The sequence below is a fragment of the Protopterus annectens genome, chromosome 6.part0, assembly GCF_019279795.1.
Source record: "Protopterus annectens isolate FY-2018-M chromosome 6.part0, PAN1.0, whole genome shotgun sequence".
Lineage (NCBI taxonomy): Eukaryota > Metazoa > Chordata > Ceratodontiformes > Protopteridae > Protopterus > Protopterus annectens.
This window is the reverse complement of record NC_056737.1, coordinates 277,576,361-277,592,316: the sequence shown is the minus strand read 5'-3', so window position 1 is coordinate 277,592,316 and position 15,956 is coordinate 277,576,361. Positions and strand designations below refer to the sequence as shown.

The following is a 15,956-nucleotide window of genomic DNA, read 5'->3' as shown; positions in this document are numbered from 1 at the left end:
CCAAAAATTTACTCAGGAATCTTTAACAGCAACTGAAAAAACAACATGTCTGCAACTCACAACTCATGCTCAACCCTAAAAAAACTACTTATTTTCCCCAAATCCCTCTCCCATGAAATAAAACAAAAATGTAAAGTCATTATTCTTGATAACACAACCAATTAAGTCACTTCTCATAGCAAATTATTAGGGTAATAGTGGATGATAATCTTAAATTTGACTTGCATATACAAAATTGCATAAGAAAAACTTATCAAACACAAGGGATGTTTTATACAGATAAAAACTTTCTCACCGATGCAACTAAAGCTACACTTTCCACTACTTATCTCTTCCTCAGACCTATTTATGCTGTTCCCATCCTTATTAACCTCCAGGCATAAAATCAAAACTTGAACAATGCTATAACAAAGCTGCTAAATTTGCAGCAAATATCCTTTTCAGAACCCACCACTATATAGCACTAAAAAGCCTGAATTTATTAGAACTTCCTCATCAAGTAACATATACACAGCTTCTTACCACCTATAAAATTACTTAGAATCCATCTGCTTGTTCACCATTAAATAACATTCTGCACAACTATGTTCCCATTCGGTCATTACGATTCAGTGACCAAAAACTCTTGTCTGTCCATCATATCTGCTGGGCAATGTCTGTACCCATATTATGTTGCTAAGCCATGCAACTCCTTATCTGTATCCATCAGATCAGTACCCTCCCCCCCATCCTTCAAAACCATTCTGCAAGTCTTCCTAGCCAAAAGCTGACTCCCTTTTTGCTCAACACCAGGATAAACTGTATCCCTAAATGTGAGCAAATACCCATTGTTACCTAACGTCTCCTTACTCTTGCTTTTGTACTAATTTCCTTACTTCTATCAATTTCTCTCCCCTGGCTTTCTCTCTAAACATGCCATAAGCCTGCTTTTCTCTCACGTTGTATTGCAATTCCTGTTTCTGTTATACCAACTTTCCTTTATTTTCCCCTATAAACTGGCTAAAATTTCTCTGACTATTAAATATCATATAACTTGTATCTCTTCTTAACCACTGTTTTCATATTATGTCTAATTTGGTATCATTTAAACTGCAGTTGTTTTTGTATTACTTTTAAAGACCCTAAAATTATTGTTCTTAAAATGTTTTGTTAGTACAGTGAAGCTTTTCTCTCAGGCCAACGCTGAAAATAGGTTCCTACCCAGTCATACTTTCCCTGTAATCAAATGCCAGTAAATAAATAAATAAATAAATAAATTGTAGACTGTTGTGTCGGTACGCAAGCTGTCGGACATCGGGAACAGTATATTTGTCTGAGAATTATTGAGCATTTATACTTTACCAGTAAATTCCTATGTAAGCTTCAGACTTAAACATTTGTTACACTTCATAAATATCTTCGTACCATTATGTGTTTTTGCCAAGTAATTATACTGTTCAGCTTTCCTTTCTGAAATGAGAGAATATTCACTCTCATCTCTGTCAGAAAGTTGTTTTTGTTTACTTTGTCTAGTTAAGTTTCACAATGTGGAAAAGTTATTATGGAATTGTTCCTGTGAATGTGCGCCTCCAACCTTTTAGTAAGCCTCACTGCCAGAATGAATTTCTGGCAACATTTTATTTCACAGAGGTTTTAGTATAACACTGCCTGAGCAGATAAACAATACAGTGTGCGACAAAGAAGAAAATATTTATTTCACTTTTTCCCTGTTATGCAGTGCAACTGTGTGTTGTGCATTGTTTACATGTAAGATAAACGTTTGCGATGGACAGTCAGTTCTGTCGCTCCTGGATTACACTTTACAAGAACGTTAATGATTAATATAACACAACACTGTCGGAGTGCTGAAATTTTATGAAGTCGCACTGTACACTTTTTGTTTATATATAGATGCTCATTTATAATAATAGTCGGTGATTTAATGAATCCTATTATTATCCGGGTTGTGATATTCCAAATTGGAAAATGCACTACATTCAGTTTTAGTTTCTGTTGTTTAGGTAAGTAGCCAGAGGTTGGAGAAAAAGTCAAATGAGATTAAATCAGAGACCTGTAACCACTGTGTACCTGTGTGACCGGGTTTATCATTCACAGAAGATTGTCACTAATTTCAGGGCATCCGTTTTTTGCAACTATACATGACCCTAAACAAGTTGCATTACCTACTGAATAACTGACTAAATACGTTTTTTCCTCAGAGGATTTTCAGTGGTGTTTACACAAAAATAATGCAGTTTATTGTGTGTGTGTGTATTGCAGCACCCTTGCTACCTGAACCTAATTTGCCCTTTTCTCCCAGAGTGTGACGCTAAGAATGAAGGCAGGAATGTGGATGAGATAAGGACTGCTGGCACAAGTTTTGTTGTTTTACTTATCGCTTGCTTTTAGGTTTAAAGGTGCATTTTGTGGTAGACCAGAACAGGATAATGATCACTCACCCTTGCCAAACATACAATGCTTATAACGCGAATCTGAGGTTAGGAATGAGTCTGATCTTGGGTAGTTTGCAGAGTTCGATGTCATTGATAACAACGCACATTTAGTAGTCTCTCCATGCAACTAGTACGCAGGGGCATGTTAACATTGCTACTGTAAATGACGAAGCTTTAATCTCTCAAGGACGGGTGCTGGGGGTTCTGGTCCTACATGGATCTATTTAACAAATAGTGCTATCCATAATCCGGTGTGAGCCCCGAACCCAGAAAAGTAAACCCCACCCCAGCTCCATGGTTCGAGTACTAACTCTGCCTTGCCCTGGTGTCCACTGCTTAGTTACAGATGCAACAAAAGGAATAAATATTACAAAATACAAGAACGTCCAGACCAGTACAGCAGTCATAAAGATCTTGGATAAGTGCGTTCACAGCTTTGTGGTATTTTATTTCTGAACTAAAAGACAAGGGAAAGTAACCTGGATATAGCTCAGACAGCACTACAGAAATTACCACACAGAAACGTCAAACACTAAAGTTTGTCATGAGAACATTAATCCGCCCCCAAACGTGAATGAACATTATGGACAGGTGAATGGAAACCGGCGGACCGACCCCACTAGCTTACTTGCTGTTGGTGTACTAGATGAAGGACTACGACCATGTGGTAGCGCTGCACGCGGTGACCATGACCTGGATGCCGGCACTTTTGCGGTTTCTTTGCAGGGCATGGGTGCTGCTGCTGGGGGCAACAGGGTCTGTGGAGGAACTGCAGCCTACGACATCGCCTTGCCCGTCCCCCTGCGAGTGTTCCGAGTGGCAAGCTTTGAAGGTGACCTGCAGACAGATTGGTACGCTGCCCTCGTTCCCTGCAGCCACTGAGACCCTGTGAGTAGCTCTGTGTGTGCATATGCAGCTTTTGTAAATGTGATGAGCATATGAAACTGAGGTTGGATATGGGGGGGGGGGGCACATTGGCAGTCCCATTGAAGAGTTGTGGGTTTGATAATAACGCATGGTGCATAACTTCCATCAGAAATGCTAGCTGTTCTGGTTAAAAGTTCTGTAGACACGGTGCAAATCAAAATGAACTAAGCAGACAATGACATTCACCTTTACTTTTAAACTCTTCAGAGCACAGTAATAGATTTGCTTAATATGTGGTTTGGACTCTAAGCACATATCACGTGTGCCCATCTTTTAATTAACAAAGTTAAACAGTTTAGGAACGTAATTGTATTGGATACGATTGTTGAATTACAGTTGTATTACTGAGAAATTGAGGTTATATGTAATCCATAAAAATGTAGCCTTTTTTTCAGTAAATAATTTAATTGTATTTCCACTGCGGGAACGGTGTGCTGCCATGTTGCTTAGGACTGTGGTGACCACGCTGTTGGACTGCTTTGAGATGGTTGCCAGCATCTAAAAGTTCAGCCTGGCATACTTGGGGTATGTGCATTTTCTGAAATATTATGGCTCACTGAGTGCAGGACCAGATAGAACTGTTTAATTTACAACGTAGTCCTGTGAACAGTGCTTATTCTTCTAAACAACCTTTTGTGGTTGTCGTAACATGCTTCTCCAAGTCTATGAATGGCCAGACGCACTCTTCTTCACATCTAGCTTCTTCTCCACTACCCCCACCCCACCCCAAACACACCGAGTTAAGCTAATGAAAGATGTATACGCAGACAATCTGCTATGACTATTCAGTATGCCACAATGAAAGATGATTAGGCATTACCCGAAAGGTTAATTAGGAAATTTTGTAGAGAGATGTGCGTACTTTTAAACGGTAATGTTTTTTGAATAGCAATGTGAGGTCTGAGTGCAACGCTTCAGAGCAGCAGCCTCTTAGAAATCATACACAAAACCAAACAACTGTTTGCAGATAAAGGCCGAAAACCAAACACAGATTTTAAATATCGCTTATATTAACTTTGAAAGTTACTAGAATTGCAGGTTTTGCATTAGCATGCATTTTCGGAAGGGATATGAAGTCTGAAACTCGTGTCATTAGTTAGTGATTTCAGTCCCCATCAGTTTATTAGAAAGCAAGACTTACGCGAAACACACCAGACAATTATGAGAAAATCAAGGACTTGCCGCGAAATCAAGGATACTTAAGAGCTATAACATGGTGGAGGGAAAGGTATCCTCAGGCCAAAGCAATAGACTGCTGCTTTACAGACAATACACTTTATAAGCATAGTCCCCTTTATCATAAAAAAATAAAAAACACTTGGAGATGAAAAGTGAGTGATCTACATACCTGTCAACTGTACATAATTTTGCCCCGTAATTTTTGGTCTGTCACTCATAGAGCTTGTGGATTTCTGGCAAATCACTGAGAACTGAAGTAATTAAATAATGACATGCATTTGAGTTCCAGGCTTCATCCATCCATCCACAACCCCTTTTCCCCTTTTTTGCTCATGGGGTCGGGTGTAACTTCAGCAGTGACATTCATTTAGAGCCACGGTTTACAAGCTTGATATACTTCAAAAAATGCATGCGAACACAAATCCTGCTATTCTAGCAATATTTTAAGTTTAGGGGAGCATTTAAAATCTGCCACTATTTTTGGACCTTTGTTCCACCGTTATTTTAGGCTTTATTCAGACTTCATACACCAAGAGGTTGTGAGGTATGCATTTCAGATATTTTAACATGAGTCATTTAACAATTTCTGGGGCAGCTGTCTTATTTATGAATTTAAGAACTGGCATAGACAAAATCCAGACCAGTACAGATTCTCTAACCGCTGACATGAAGAGCATCAGAAAGGGGAAATGGTCTCCGAATATATATATCGAACAGGTAAATAATGCAATACATATAATATAATAAAATCATCATTCTGGACCTCCTGTCTTGGACAAGGAGTAGAGTAAAGCACATGTATTTTGTGGGTTCATTTAGCTTCTTTTTGGCTCATTCACACCACTTTTGGTTCATTTGCAAGTCTGAAGACTGGGCACTTAACATATCCGAGTCTGCCACGGTATTGTTTTTTCAAAGAGTAAGCTGTACACTGTCGCTTACAAGGTGTATATGTCCGATACAGTCCTGTTCTCTTTGCATAGTGTGGCTGTAATGCTTTTTGAATACAGACAAATCACTGCAGCTTTACTTTATAGTGTTTGCATTAGCCCTCTGCTTGATTATAACTTTTGACAGAACTACTACTATAACAGGTGCCCAGAATGGGACTTTTTTCACTAAAGTATGAATTTTCTGAAGGATGAGCTTCAACCAGTATAGCTTACATTTATTTGGTATGCACCTGACTGCTCACAGTTTAATATATAATACAACAGGGCTGAGACAAATATGTTATTTTTCTGCTAACATATCTGGGTAGATGACATTCTTCATTCTTTCCATAGGACACAACTGCCCATGTCAGAAAATTTGTACACAACAGGTACAAGTAACTTAAAATTACTGAGATATATGTGTATATATATATATATATATATATATATATATATATCTCCCCTACATTTCAGTTTGTTGGGGGGGGGGGGGGGTTATTAATGTAGGCTAGCATTAGTTCAGTGATGCTAGTAATGTTCTCAGACTGTGAAAGCCCAGTGCTGTAGTTCCTGTTCCTAAGCGGGGGAGATGTCAATTTCAATATTTTAGTCTTGGAAATGAATTAAAATCAGTTTCGTCTTTGTTAGAGTACTGCTGGGATGGATTACCTGAATGTTACAATCCACAAAATATGCATTAGTAACAAGAGCTATCTGTAAGCTAGGCTTCAATAGCCTCTATAATGTTACTTTTGGCATCAATGTTACCAAAGACTGGTGCACTTGCTTTTGTACAGTGTCATTATCACTGAGATAGCAAACAAGCATTAATTGTCTTAAGCAACAAAAGAGTGGCCAAGTGCAGAACATCAGTGGAGTGTACCCTTGTCATGGCCATTACTGACTAGTGCCCTTGGACCATTCAACCCATCTGTAAAGAAGGGAAATAAGAATGAAAAGAAAGAAAAAAAAAAGAAAAAAGAAAAAGAAAGAAAGATGGAAGCAAACACATTGGGTCAGATTCCAAAAGAGTTGCTTTCAGTACAAGCAGTCATTTACACTGAGAGCAAAGTGTTTTAGAATCAGGGTTATTGTCAAATGATGTAATATTTGGAATATGCGGTAGAATAAAAAGTATATGGTTTACATTCACTGTTTTGGATGGAGAATGGAAGATCCTAACTACCTGAGTAAAAAGCCAGCCTCCAAGCCAGGATTTGGTCATTTATGAACTTTTGATGAGAGCTTTTGTCTAGGCTAGTTACTGAACAATCTTGTCTCATTGTTTTGGAAATATTGCATAGTGCTCATTTTACTGTTTTTAACTCTCACATGGCTTAATAAAACACAGGGACTAAAGCGATGTTACCATGTAATAAGAATAGCATTATGTTAAGTATTCTTCATTTATTATAGGGAGTAGAGGAGTACAACACTTCCTTCAGACCTTTACTTAGGTGTTGACCAGGACAGGATATTGCTTTTTGCTAACTTACATATTAGCATATTCCTATAAGACATACCCTCATATTTATCACATTAATATTGATATATTGTTGTTACAGAACTGAACCACAGAATGATGTAATTAAATGGCTTCAGTATGCATTTATTACGCCAGTTAAAATAAATATATACTCATACGCACACACACACACACACACACACACACACACACACACACACACATATCCAGGCAGAGCAGAGATATGCATCAGAAAAGTTTAATGGCATCTTTATAGCTCTTGAAAACCACATCTGTCAAGGTCACGTACCCCTTTTTAAATGACCTTAGTATCTTCAAAAGTAATGATTGGCTATCAAGATTCCTATTATCTCCTGAGCAGTCAGTTTTGGTGAAGGATTAGTTAGCAGGATTCATAGTCCCCCCATCACCTCTCTTTTCCTTATACTAATTCTGCATCTGCCACAGAGAGAAAGGTACATTTCCTCCTTTGCCAATGTCATCCATCTCTTTAACAGGTTTTATTCTGTCTGATATCACCTCCTCCAAAAATTATCTATGCCCATTCTTGATAAGTGAACTCCATCCTTGTAACAGTTCTCAGGCCATTTAACCTTAATGCCAGTGTACCCCCCAAACTTGTCCTTTATTCAGAAACAGGATCATTCTCAATAGCCAATTCAACATTCTGCTAAATTCCTATTCAACATCCTGCTAAGTTCCTTTTGAATGCTTACAGATGTGGCCTTTCCCCAAAACAACTCTATGAACTGCCTCAGAGAAAGCAAAATGAACCCAAGGCTGTCAACTGTTTTATATATTTTATAGGTATGTTTAATAAAACATGCTCCCAAAGGTAATGTGATAATATTAGGTGGACCCTCTTTCATTTCCATGAAGATCCTTCTGATTCCAGAACCAGTGTTACCTTATGCTTAGATCATGTAACCACAATCAGAATTTCTACATTAAAATGAATGTCAAGTTTTTCCCTACTTCTTTTTCCACCAATATTTTCAGTATTTTCATACTGAAGTGATCTGCCGTCCATATACTTTTTCTTGGTTCTGCATGAAATCAAATAAAAAAAAGTTAAAACAAATGACATTGCCTATATAATTTGTATTGCATGGATTTTCATCTCCCCAGCTTTTAAGTGCTGTGAATAATACCCCCTCAGGTGCATGTGAAGCCATTTCTATTGGAAACACCTGTTGTTTTTCATGCTTTCTCATGTCCATCCATTGACCTTGGTTACCTTTGATAACAGCACACTCAAGTGATAAACAGTTATCAGAGGCTTCAGAAATGACTGAAGAAAAGCCCTTGCCTACCAGATGGTCTAACACTTACCTTACTCAAAACCTTACATCCTACTCATTGTGGAGTTACAACCCTATGCTCTGCCCTCTTGCCTCCTGAATTTGGACTTAGCCATGCACAGACAAATCCCATCCTCTGTCACCCTAACATTTTTTCAAAGACAGACTTATGGGTTTCTTAATGGTTTACTTGGTTGCTCTTGAGAGATTGTGAATACCATATAGAATATACTGATGAAACACAAACTCTCCAAGTAATAACGTCTGATATTCTTGTACACACACCTTAGGCAATGTACTCCAGCTCCACTGAGCCCATTGCTTAGCATTCATTTAACTTATTTTTTTTTATGCCCAGTCTTGTGATACCTTTCCTAACTGAAGCACTTTCACCCTCTGATACAAAGTGATGGCTACAGAGTGTGTGTGTGTGTGTGTGTGTGTGTGTGTGTGTGTGTGTGTGTGTGTGTGTGTGTGTGTGTGTGTGTGTGTGTGTGTGTGTGTGTGTGTGTGTGCTCACCTTTTCTAATCTAACTCCCACTTTACGTTGTGCTAATTCATTAACCATGAGTTGAGGAAGTGGAATGTTCCTGCTTAGTTTTAACAAAATTATGCTTCCCCAATTTGCACAGTGCCTTGCCCAAGTATACAAAGAATTAACACTTATTCTCCACATTTGTTTTTTTTTTTTGCAACTTACAGAAATGTGAGATCTGAAATAGTGTTAGCTTTTTGTCCTAACCTCTGGAACTGATTCCATTTCAAGAAAAATAATTCACTAAAGAATTCTATGCCCTGCACATGATGACTTCTGTCATATTCAGTGCTAAATGGTGTTGTGTAAAATACCTCATTAATTTCTAAATTAGCCATTTATCCTAGCTAATTATTTAATGTATGTGCATCCCAAGTTTTGTGAGAAGTTAACAGGTCCATACGATTGTATTTCCTAAGATGATCTTCCTAGATATCTACTGCCATGAGTACTGGAATAAAGTCCTTTTAAGAAATTCTGCCATATAATCTGTCTCTTATGTGATTTAGCCATTTCCCTGTGAAGCATTACACTTTGAAACAGCTCCCAATATGCATGTTTCCAAATGCATCTCTGTACAGTTATCCTTCACTGCTCTGCACTGCAGACTTATATTGTAGATTTCTGAAATGCTTAACCATATGCCCACATTTTTCCTTTTATCTTCTACTGTTCCCTCCTATAGCATTGAAACCCATAATAATGATTCCCAAAATTACAAAAATAAGCTTTGGTTCCGTGTGCAAAGCAGTAAATCTCACAACCTGGTGCTATAAAATCAAAGCATTTTTTTTAAAGGAGAATCTTCATCCCTTGAGGAGCAGATAGTGCCCCATACACTTCTGCTGCTTATATACAAGATGGAACACTCAGAGATTCTAAAGGCTGAGTATATATTTTCTGATTCTCACTGTTATTACTGGAAGGATCTTAGAATCACAATTGTAGCCATGGAATTATAGCAGGCAAGCATTCCATTACCCAGATCTTGCAGCGACATTTGTTACATTCCATCCCTTTTGCTGCAAACTTTCTCATAAAAGATCTGCCCACTGGTGTCATCTTACACGCCAATTGATTTAGCTGTATTAGTGTCCGGAGTTCTCCCACTATTGATTCATTATTGCCACAGTCTTTTGTTTATTCTCTAATATTCTAATTTATCTTTTGATTGGCAAAAGAACACATTCCTGTTTCACTGTGTATTTTTATCCCAAAATGAAATTTATTTGGATGTCTATATTTCTTCTGATTGACCAAATGTACTAACACATTTTGACACACTTTTTTAAAACTTTAAACTGTCCACATATATTTTTCAGACTTAGCACTAGTCACAAAGAAAGAAATCACCTAAATATTAAACTGTGCTGTCAAATCCAACTGCCTGCATCACTGCCCACTGAAGAAATGTGCTACAATTCTTAAAAAAAGGCACACACCACCTCACAGCTCATTGGCATGCATTTATCTATATAATGGCAATCTATATATGTAACGGCCAGCAATACCTCTCTATAAGCAGTTAAAACTCTATTGCTCAGACTGCAGCTGCCTGATCTCAACTGCCAAAAAGCTGCCTGTTAGATGCAAAGTTATGTGACAGCTGAAAACAACTTTTTTATTCAGGGAGCAAGCCCCCCAGCACCCCGTTATGCTGTAACCCTCTACATCCCCAAACTTATATATGCTAACTGCATAGTCACTTAACAGTGAGGAAAGGTTGATCTCACAAATAATAATGTACAATGGTTTTCTGCAATCCCTAAACTTAAGCAGTTGCGAATGGGCAATTAGGTTCCAGTCAACTGCTCCATGGGGAGAAACAGGGTAGTGAAACGCACTGGAATGGGTACTGTAGGTTTGCATGGCAGAGTATGTTGTGGTTTACCTCAAAAAGTGGAATGGGGTATAAAACTGACCATAGCCAGGCTGGTGAGCATAGGCTAGCAGTAGCAGGACAATGGACACAATCAACAGTTCATTTTGAACAGATAGCCACACTTCTGAGTCAGCCACTGGGTAACAGGAATTGTGTCTAATGAGCCCTACTGGATGGGGACACTACAGGAGAAGGTACAGGGGTGGCAGTCCACATGTTAAGCCAGCAAACATTCTCAGGAAATATGAGAATGGATGAGCCACTAAAATCACTTGTTATATACAAAGTGAAGCAAAATATAGTTAAAGTAGTGCATGCCTATGTCTCTCCCTTACGTAGTAAACAGAATGTTGGGCAGTACAATGAAAAAGATAATAAAAAGGACAAGGAAGGAGAGGAAATGACAAAAGAAAAGGTGTATAATTGGATACCCTTTGTAAGAGCCTTATAGTAACTGACTGGTGGCAGTAAATCAACCTTATAGTTTGGGCAAAGCTGGTAGAGCAGGTAATCTGTGCCAGCCTTTCCCAGTGGTTGATAGGGTTTTGAGTATGTTCATACAGAAATGTTAGCAGAAAGGAGCCCACGCAGAATGTGGGGATATGGGTATAACAACCACTGCAGTTATGAAAGCAAGAAAATCAGGCATTAAATATTTAACATCCAAATCACACGAGGTAGAGTTTTCTGGACAGTTTGTAGGCACGGTTACACATAATTGCTATGTATGATCAATATGGCTGAGAGACTGTTTGCTGTGGGTTACAAATTTCCATTAAAACAAGTAACACCATCAGCTAGAAGCTGACTATCTGGATGACGTGTGGGTCCGCTAGAAACTCAACTTTACAGATTACAATAAAAAAGGAAAGTTTAATTCCATGGTTACACTGTTTCTCTGACAGAGAAGCAGCAGTTTAATAGAAAAGATTTACCTGAAATCAGTAAAGGAAAATCCAGATACAGTGTGAGTTAGGTTAATGAAAGAAGTACATACAGACAAACTGCTATGACTAGTCAGTGAGACACAAAGAAAGGGGTTATGTGTCACCAAAAGGTTTAATACCCCTCAAAAAAAAAGCAAAAGGGAAAATATACACTAATTGCCCTTTTATCACAAATTAACAAGAAATGCGTGAATAATGTTATAGACAATAGGAAGATTCTGTGTCCTGTTTATTCCTAGATAATACAGTGAGCGAAGTACATGAAAAATGTAAAAGGGCATTGAAGGCCAAAGCAGATACTCAAACAGGCTTTTGATTTTTGTCTATTTACACATTTGGCCAGGGGCTGTGGGCAGCTCTATACCATGTCTTTTTAAGGATTTGCTGATCAGAACTTTACTGCCTTATTACAGTTGTTCGAGTTTAGGGGTTTGTGGGAAACCCACGTGTACCATGTTTGAGAGTTTCCCATTTACTCACTGTTGTATGACTGTGGATTTACTCACTGTTGTGACGGTGGAGTTTATATATATATATATATATATATATATATATATATATATATATATATATATATATATATATATATTATCTATATGTTTTTATTATTTATTTATTTCAGTTTGATAACTGGGGAAGTCCACTGGGCCACAAAGAGCCCGTTTTCAGTGGAGGCCTGGGGGAGAAAAGCTCCAATGACAGTATATGTATAAACTTGTGGGTTGGGGCCATACCTCTCAACTGTACAGATTTTCACAGAATGTCCAGATTTTTGCCTCATATTTTTGGTCCGTTTTCCATAACATTGTGGTTTTCTGGCAAATTAGTGGCAAATCATTAAAGATTGAAGTTGGAGGATAATGACAGATATTTGAGTTTTAGACTTCATACCCTTCAGAAAATTCACTCTAATGCAAAACCTGTTATTCTGTCAACTTCCTAAGTTTGTAAGAGCAATATTTAAAAAAAAATTCCCTATTTTTGGGCCTTTGTCCCACTTTTAATAAAGGCTTTGTCCAGATTTGTTGCTGTAAAAGGTTAAGAGGTATGGTTGGTACTTGCTGTTATATATGGGGTACAAGGATGCTTGTACACTTGCAAGAAATACAATTACTTTGCATGTTAGAGGCAGCTTTTGAGGTGTTGGGGTCAGACAGCTGCATTTTGACTGATTAAGTTTCAATTTTTCATAGCAGAAACCTGCTTTCTTGTCCTTGAGTAACTAACATCTGCCCTCTGTTATTATTTTCTCCACTAGATAACCCATTCCTCAGAATTTTTCTTGGCTTATCATTACATGTTTTGTCTAATATCTTGTTTTTGTAATTCTTTAATAGCCATTCTTCCAATAACTATTCTGTACAATGATCACAATTTGTGTCACCCAAACACTCTGTGCCTTCTACTTCTTGTCCATCTTGTTTTCCGGAAGTTTTTCTTGTATTGTTCTCTTTTCAGACTATTTTATGACTTCACTCATGTGCTCTGATAACATCTCTGATATAGTCATGATTCCCATCTCTTCACTCATTTCATCCAAATACTCTGTGCCTGAATGGCATGCTGAAACATGGTATGGCCTCATACCAGGCCCAAGCCACTTTCAGTGTGTTTTATGTATGCTTCTCCATGATTCCTCAGAAGAATACCCTTGGTCTCCTAGTCACTACATTGTGAATGACATGGTCCTGGCTATGCCCAGTGGTTGTTATGGGCGGCTATTATTATGTATTTTCTGTAATCCCACCTTGCTCTTCTGATCGAACATTCCCCCCAGTAAGCTCTCAATACCCGATCCAATACATTTTTGTAATACTGTCATTTATAGTACTATAATCCTGCTCCTGTTTTCATTATCGGTGATACAGTCCATTACGTTTCACCATACTTACTTCACCTCTCATGTGTTCATATTCCTTGTAAACCATTAATGCTACTTCTCACCTTACCTGATTATCAGGAATGGCTCCAATTTTGCCTCAAAGTCTTGCATTCTTGCTGTTAAGCTCGCAAGCTTTGAAATTTTATGAATAAACAGTGATTACCTTAAGAATTATTACACTGCAGCAAACATAGCTGTATACTTTGTAAACTTCATCAAAATGCATGCTAAAGTGAATTACCTTGTTCTGTAAAGTTTCTATGTCACCATTCTATAATTTTTGCTTTTAAAATTTGTATCACTTATTATTTTTAATTTTATCTCAGATTCTGAATGTGAACAGTTGATAGCCGTACTGTGAGTAGCTACAGTTGGAATATTCTATTACTTCTTATTTTTATTTCTTTTGTAAACATTTTTGAAAACCAAACTGCATAACTATGGACACGTGTGCTCTAAATTTAAGGCACATGCTACACAAACCATGGAATTGGAGACAATAAGTAGGGGTAGAGGAGACAGGTGTGCCCTGACAAGTGGCAGCCAGCCCATTTAAATGCACGGATCTCCCTGGAAGCATGATAATATATATTGCCTGTCCATTCATATGTATTTATTTTTGTTTGTTAACTAGGTAAGTGAGCTGGTCATTGTGATCCTTTTCAATCATGCCCAGGTCCAGAAACAGCCAAGACAAAATACTGAACATAATTCATAGATAAGTTAACAGAACTGCAAACATTAAAGAAGTCAAGTATGTATAACAATAACAAATATGTGTAACACAATATCATGAAGATATCTGAAGAAATAATATAAAATAAAAACACTGCTATTAAGGTAGATCAAAAGGAGTGGATGTCATTAATGCAAGAAATGATAAATTAGCAAACATATTTTGTTAAACATACAGTAGTAGTAGTGTCATGGGTGTCACAAGTGTGACCATCAGTACACAATAACAATATAAAAGCTATAAAATATTAGGAGACAGGTGTAATGTGCATACAGTAACCAAGAGAGTGAGAATATGTATAAAGAGAAGTATAGTAAGTCATATTAAGTAAGCAGTTGTGGCAGAATTAGACGAAAAGAGAAATACCACACAGAAAAAGATCTCAGTATGATAGGAATAATATTAACAAAGAAAATTTAAATTTATGTGGCATTACTGTGTACGAGGAAGTATTATGTGCTGGGAAAGTTAGAATATACAGACTTCTCAATGATATGCAAAGGCATTAGGTAGTAACATCTGAAATAGTAATACAGCAGAGAGGATGGCTGGATTTTTAGAGCTGATAACATTATTAGCCCACTTCTTGTAAACGTATTTATTTTATAGGTTCAAAGATAATCACTAGGCTATTGATCTGTGAGAACCTTAAGAAGTCCAGCCTTACATTCTCATGGTAGCTTTTAGCCCTTATATTTTGTTTATGAATAGCCCAGAGGCAGGCAGAACAATCAAATATTGGGACATTTATTTGTTGCTCCATCCATGAGGCACATGGGTGCTAAATAAGGGGTGAATTTATATTTTCCCATCCTGTCATCTAAATTACAGATGAATAGAGTAGGAGAAATATTTCACTCTATGTAAAATAGAAGATGGTTTCACAAAACAGGTATTCTCCGTGATACATGTCTATATCCACCATTTTCTATTTATACTGCAAAAGAGGCCATACCCTTGGACTCTGAGTCACTGCATTGTGAATAAGTTTATTTAAATGTTAGGGGCACTACCACTGGACTTGTGAATGTGTAGTAGGTCTGACAGGACAGAGTCTGCTGAGGCTGTATACATGAGGCAGAGGTTACCTTTTAGTAGCCTATAGGATACCGAGAAGAAGGCTAAGGCTTTGAGGTAGTCAACATAGTTTTTTGATTTAGGCCCTTGATTTTTATAGTGAGAAAGCAAAGTGGTTGCCCCACTTGTTACAAGTGTTTGGAGAGGTACATACTGAATGGAACATTATACTCAATTATCAGCCTGATGAGAGCCAAGTACAGTGGGATGATTACATCCATGGTCCTGGATGCCATACCTTTAGACATAAGCTGTGTGATGAAAAAGGACTTCCTTACAATAGTGGATGCATGGTGATCGTAGGACAGTTTGTTGTTGACATAGGTTCCCTTGCTATGGGATCAGCTTTCAGGGATGTGTTGTTAACATGTTAGTTACAAGGGAAGTCATACATTTTCTTCAGTGAAAGCGAGTTTTATACATTTCATTACATGTGTTTGCATCATCTATGTTTCTGATTCTATGTGGTACAGATTTCCAGGATGCTGGAAGTGTTTTGGAGATAGTTTTTTCAGTTGTAATAAGTGAAAAGTGAAGCTGAATGAAATATATAGTTGTGTTCTTTCTTAAGGAGTAACTAGGTTAATTGAATATTGATTTGTTTTTATTGGATGGCAGAAAGGCTGATGAATAAATT

General features: G+C 37.6%; 1 protein-coding gene across 2 annotated transcripts in view; it reads left to right on the top strand.

Annotated features, from left to right (window-relative positions):
* The first annotated feature begins 2,419 nt into the window (after nucleotides 1-2,419).
* Nucleotides 2,420-15,956, top strand: part of TSHR (thyroid stimulating hormone receptor) — a 1,235,241-nt gene continuing 1,221,704 nt past the window's right edge. For both annotated transcript variants that reach the window (XM_044074034.1, XM_044074033.1), the window contains exon 1: nucleotides 2,420-3,320. In XM_044074034.1, the coding sequence (XP_043929969.1) occupies nucleotides 3,079-3,320 (242 nt within the window). In that variant the 5' untranslated portion in view covers nucleotides 2,420-3,078. The remainder of the gene's footprint in view (nucleotides 3,321-15,956) is intronic.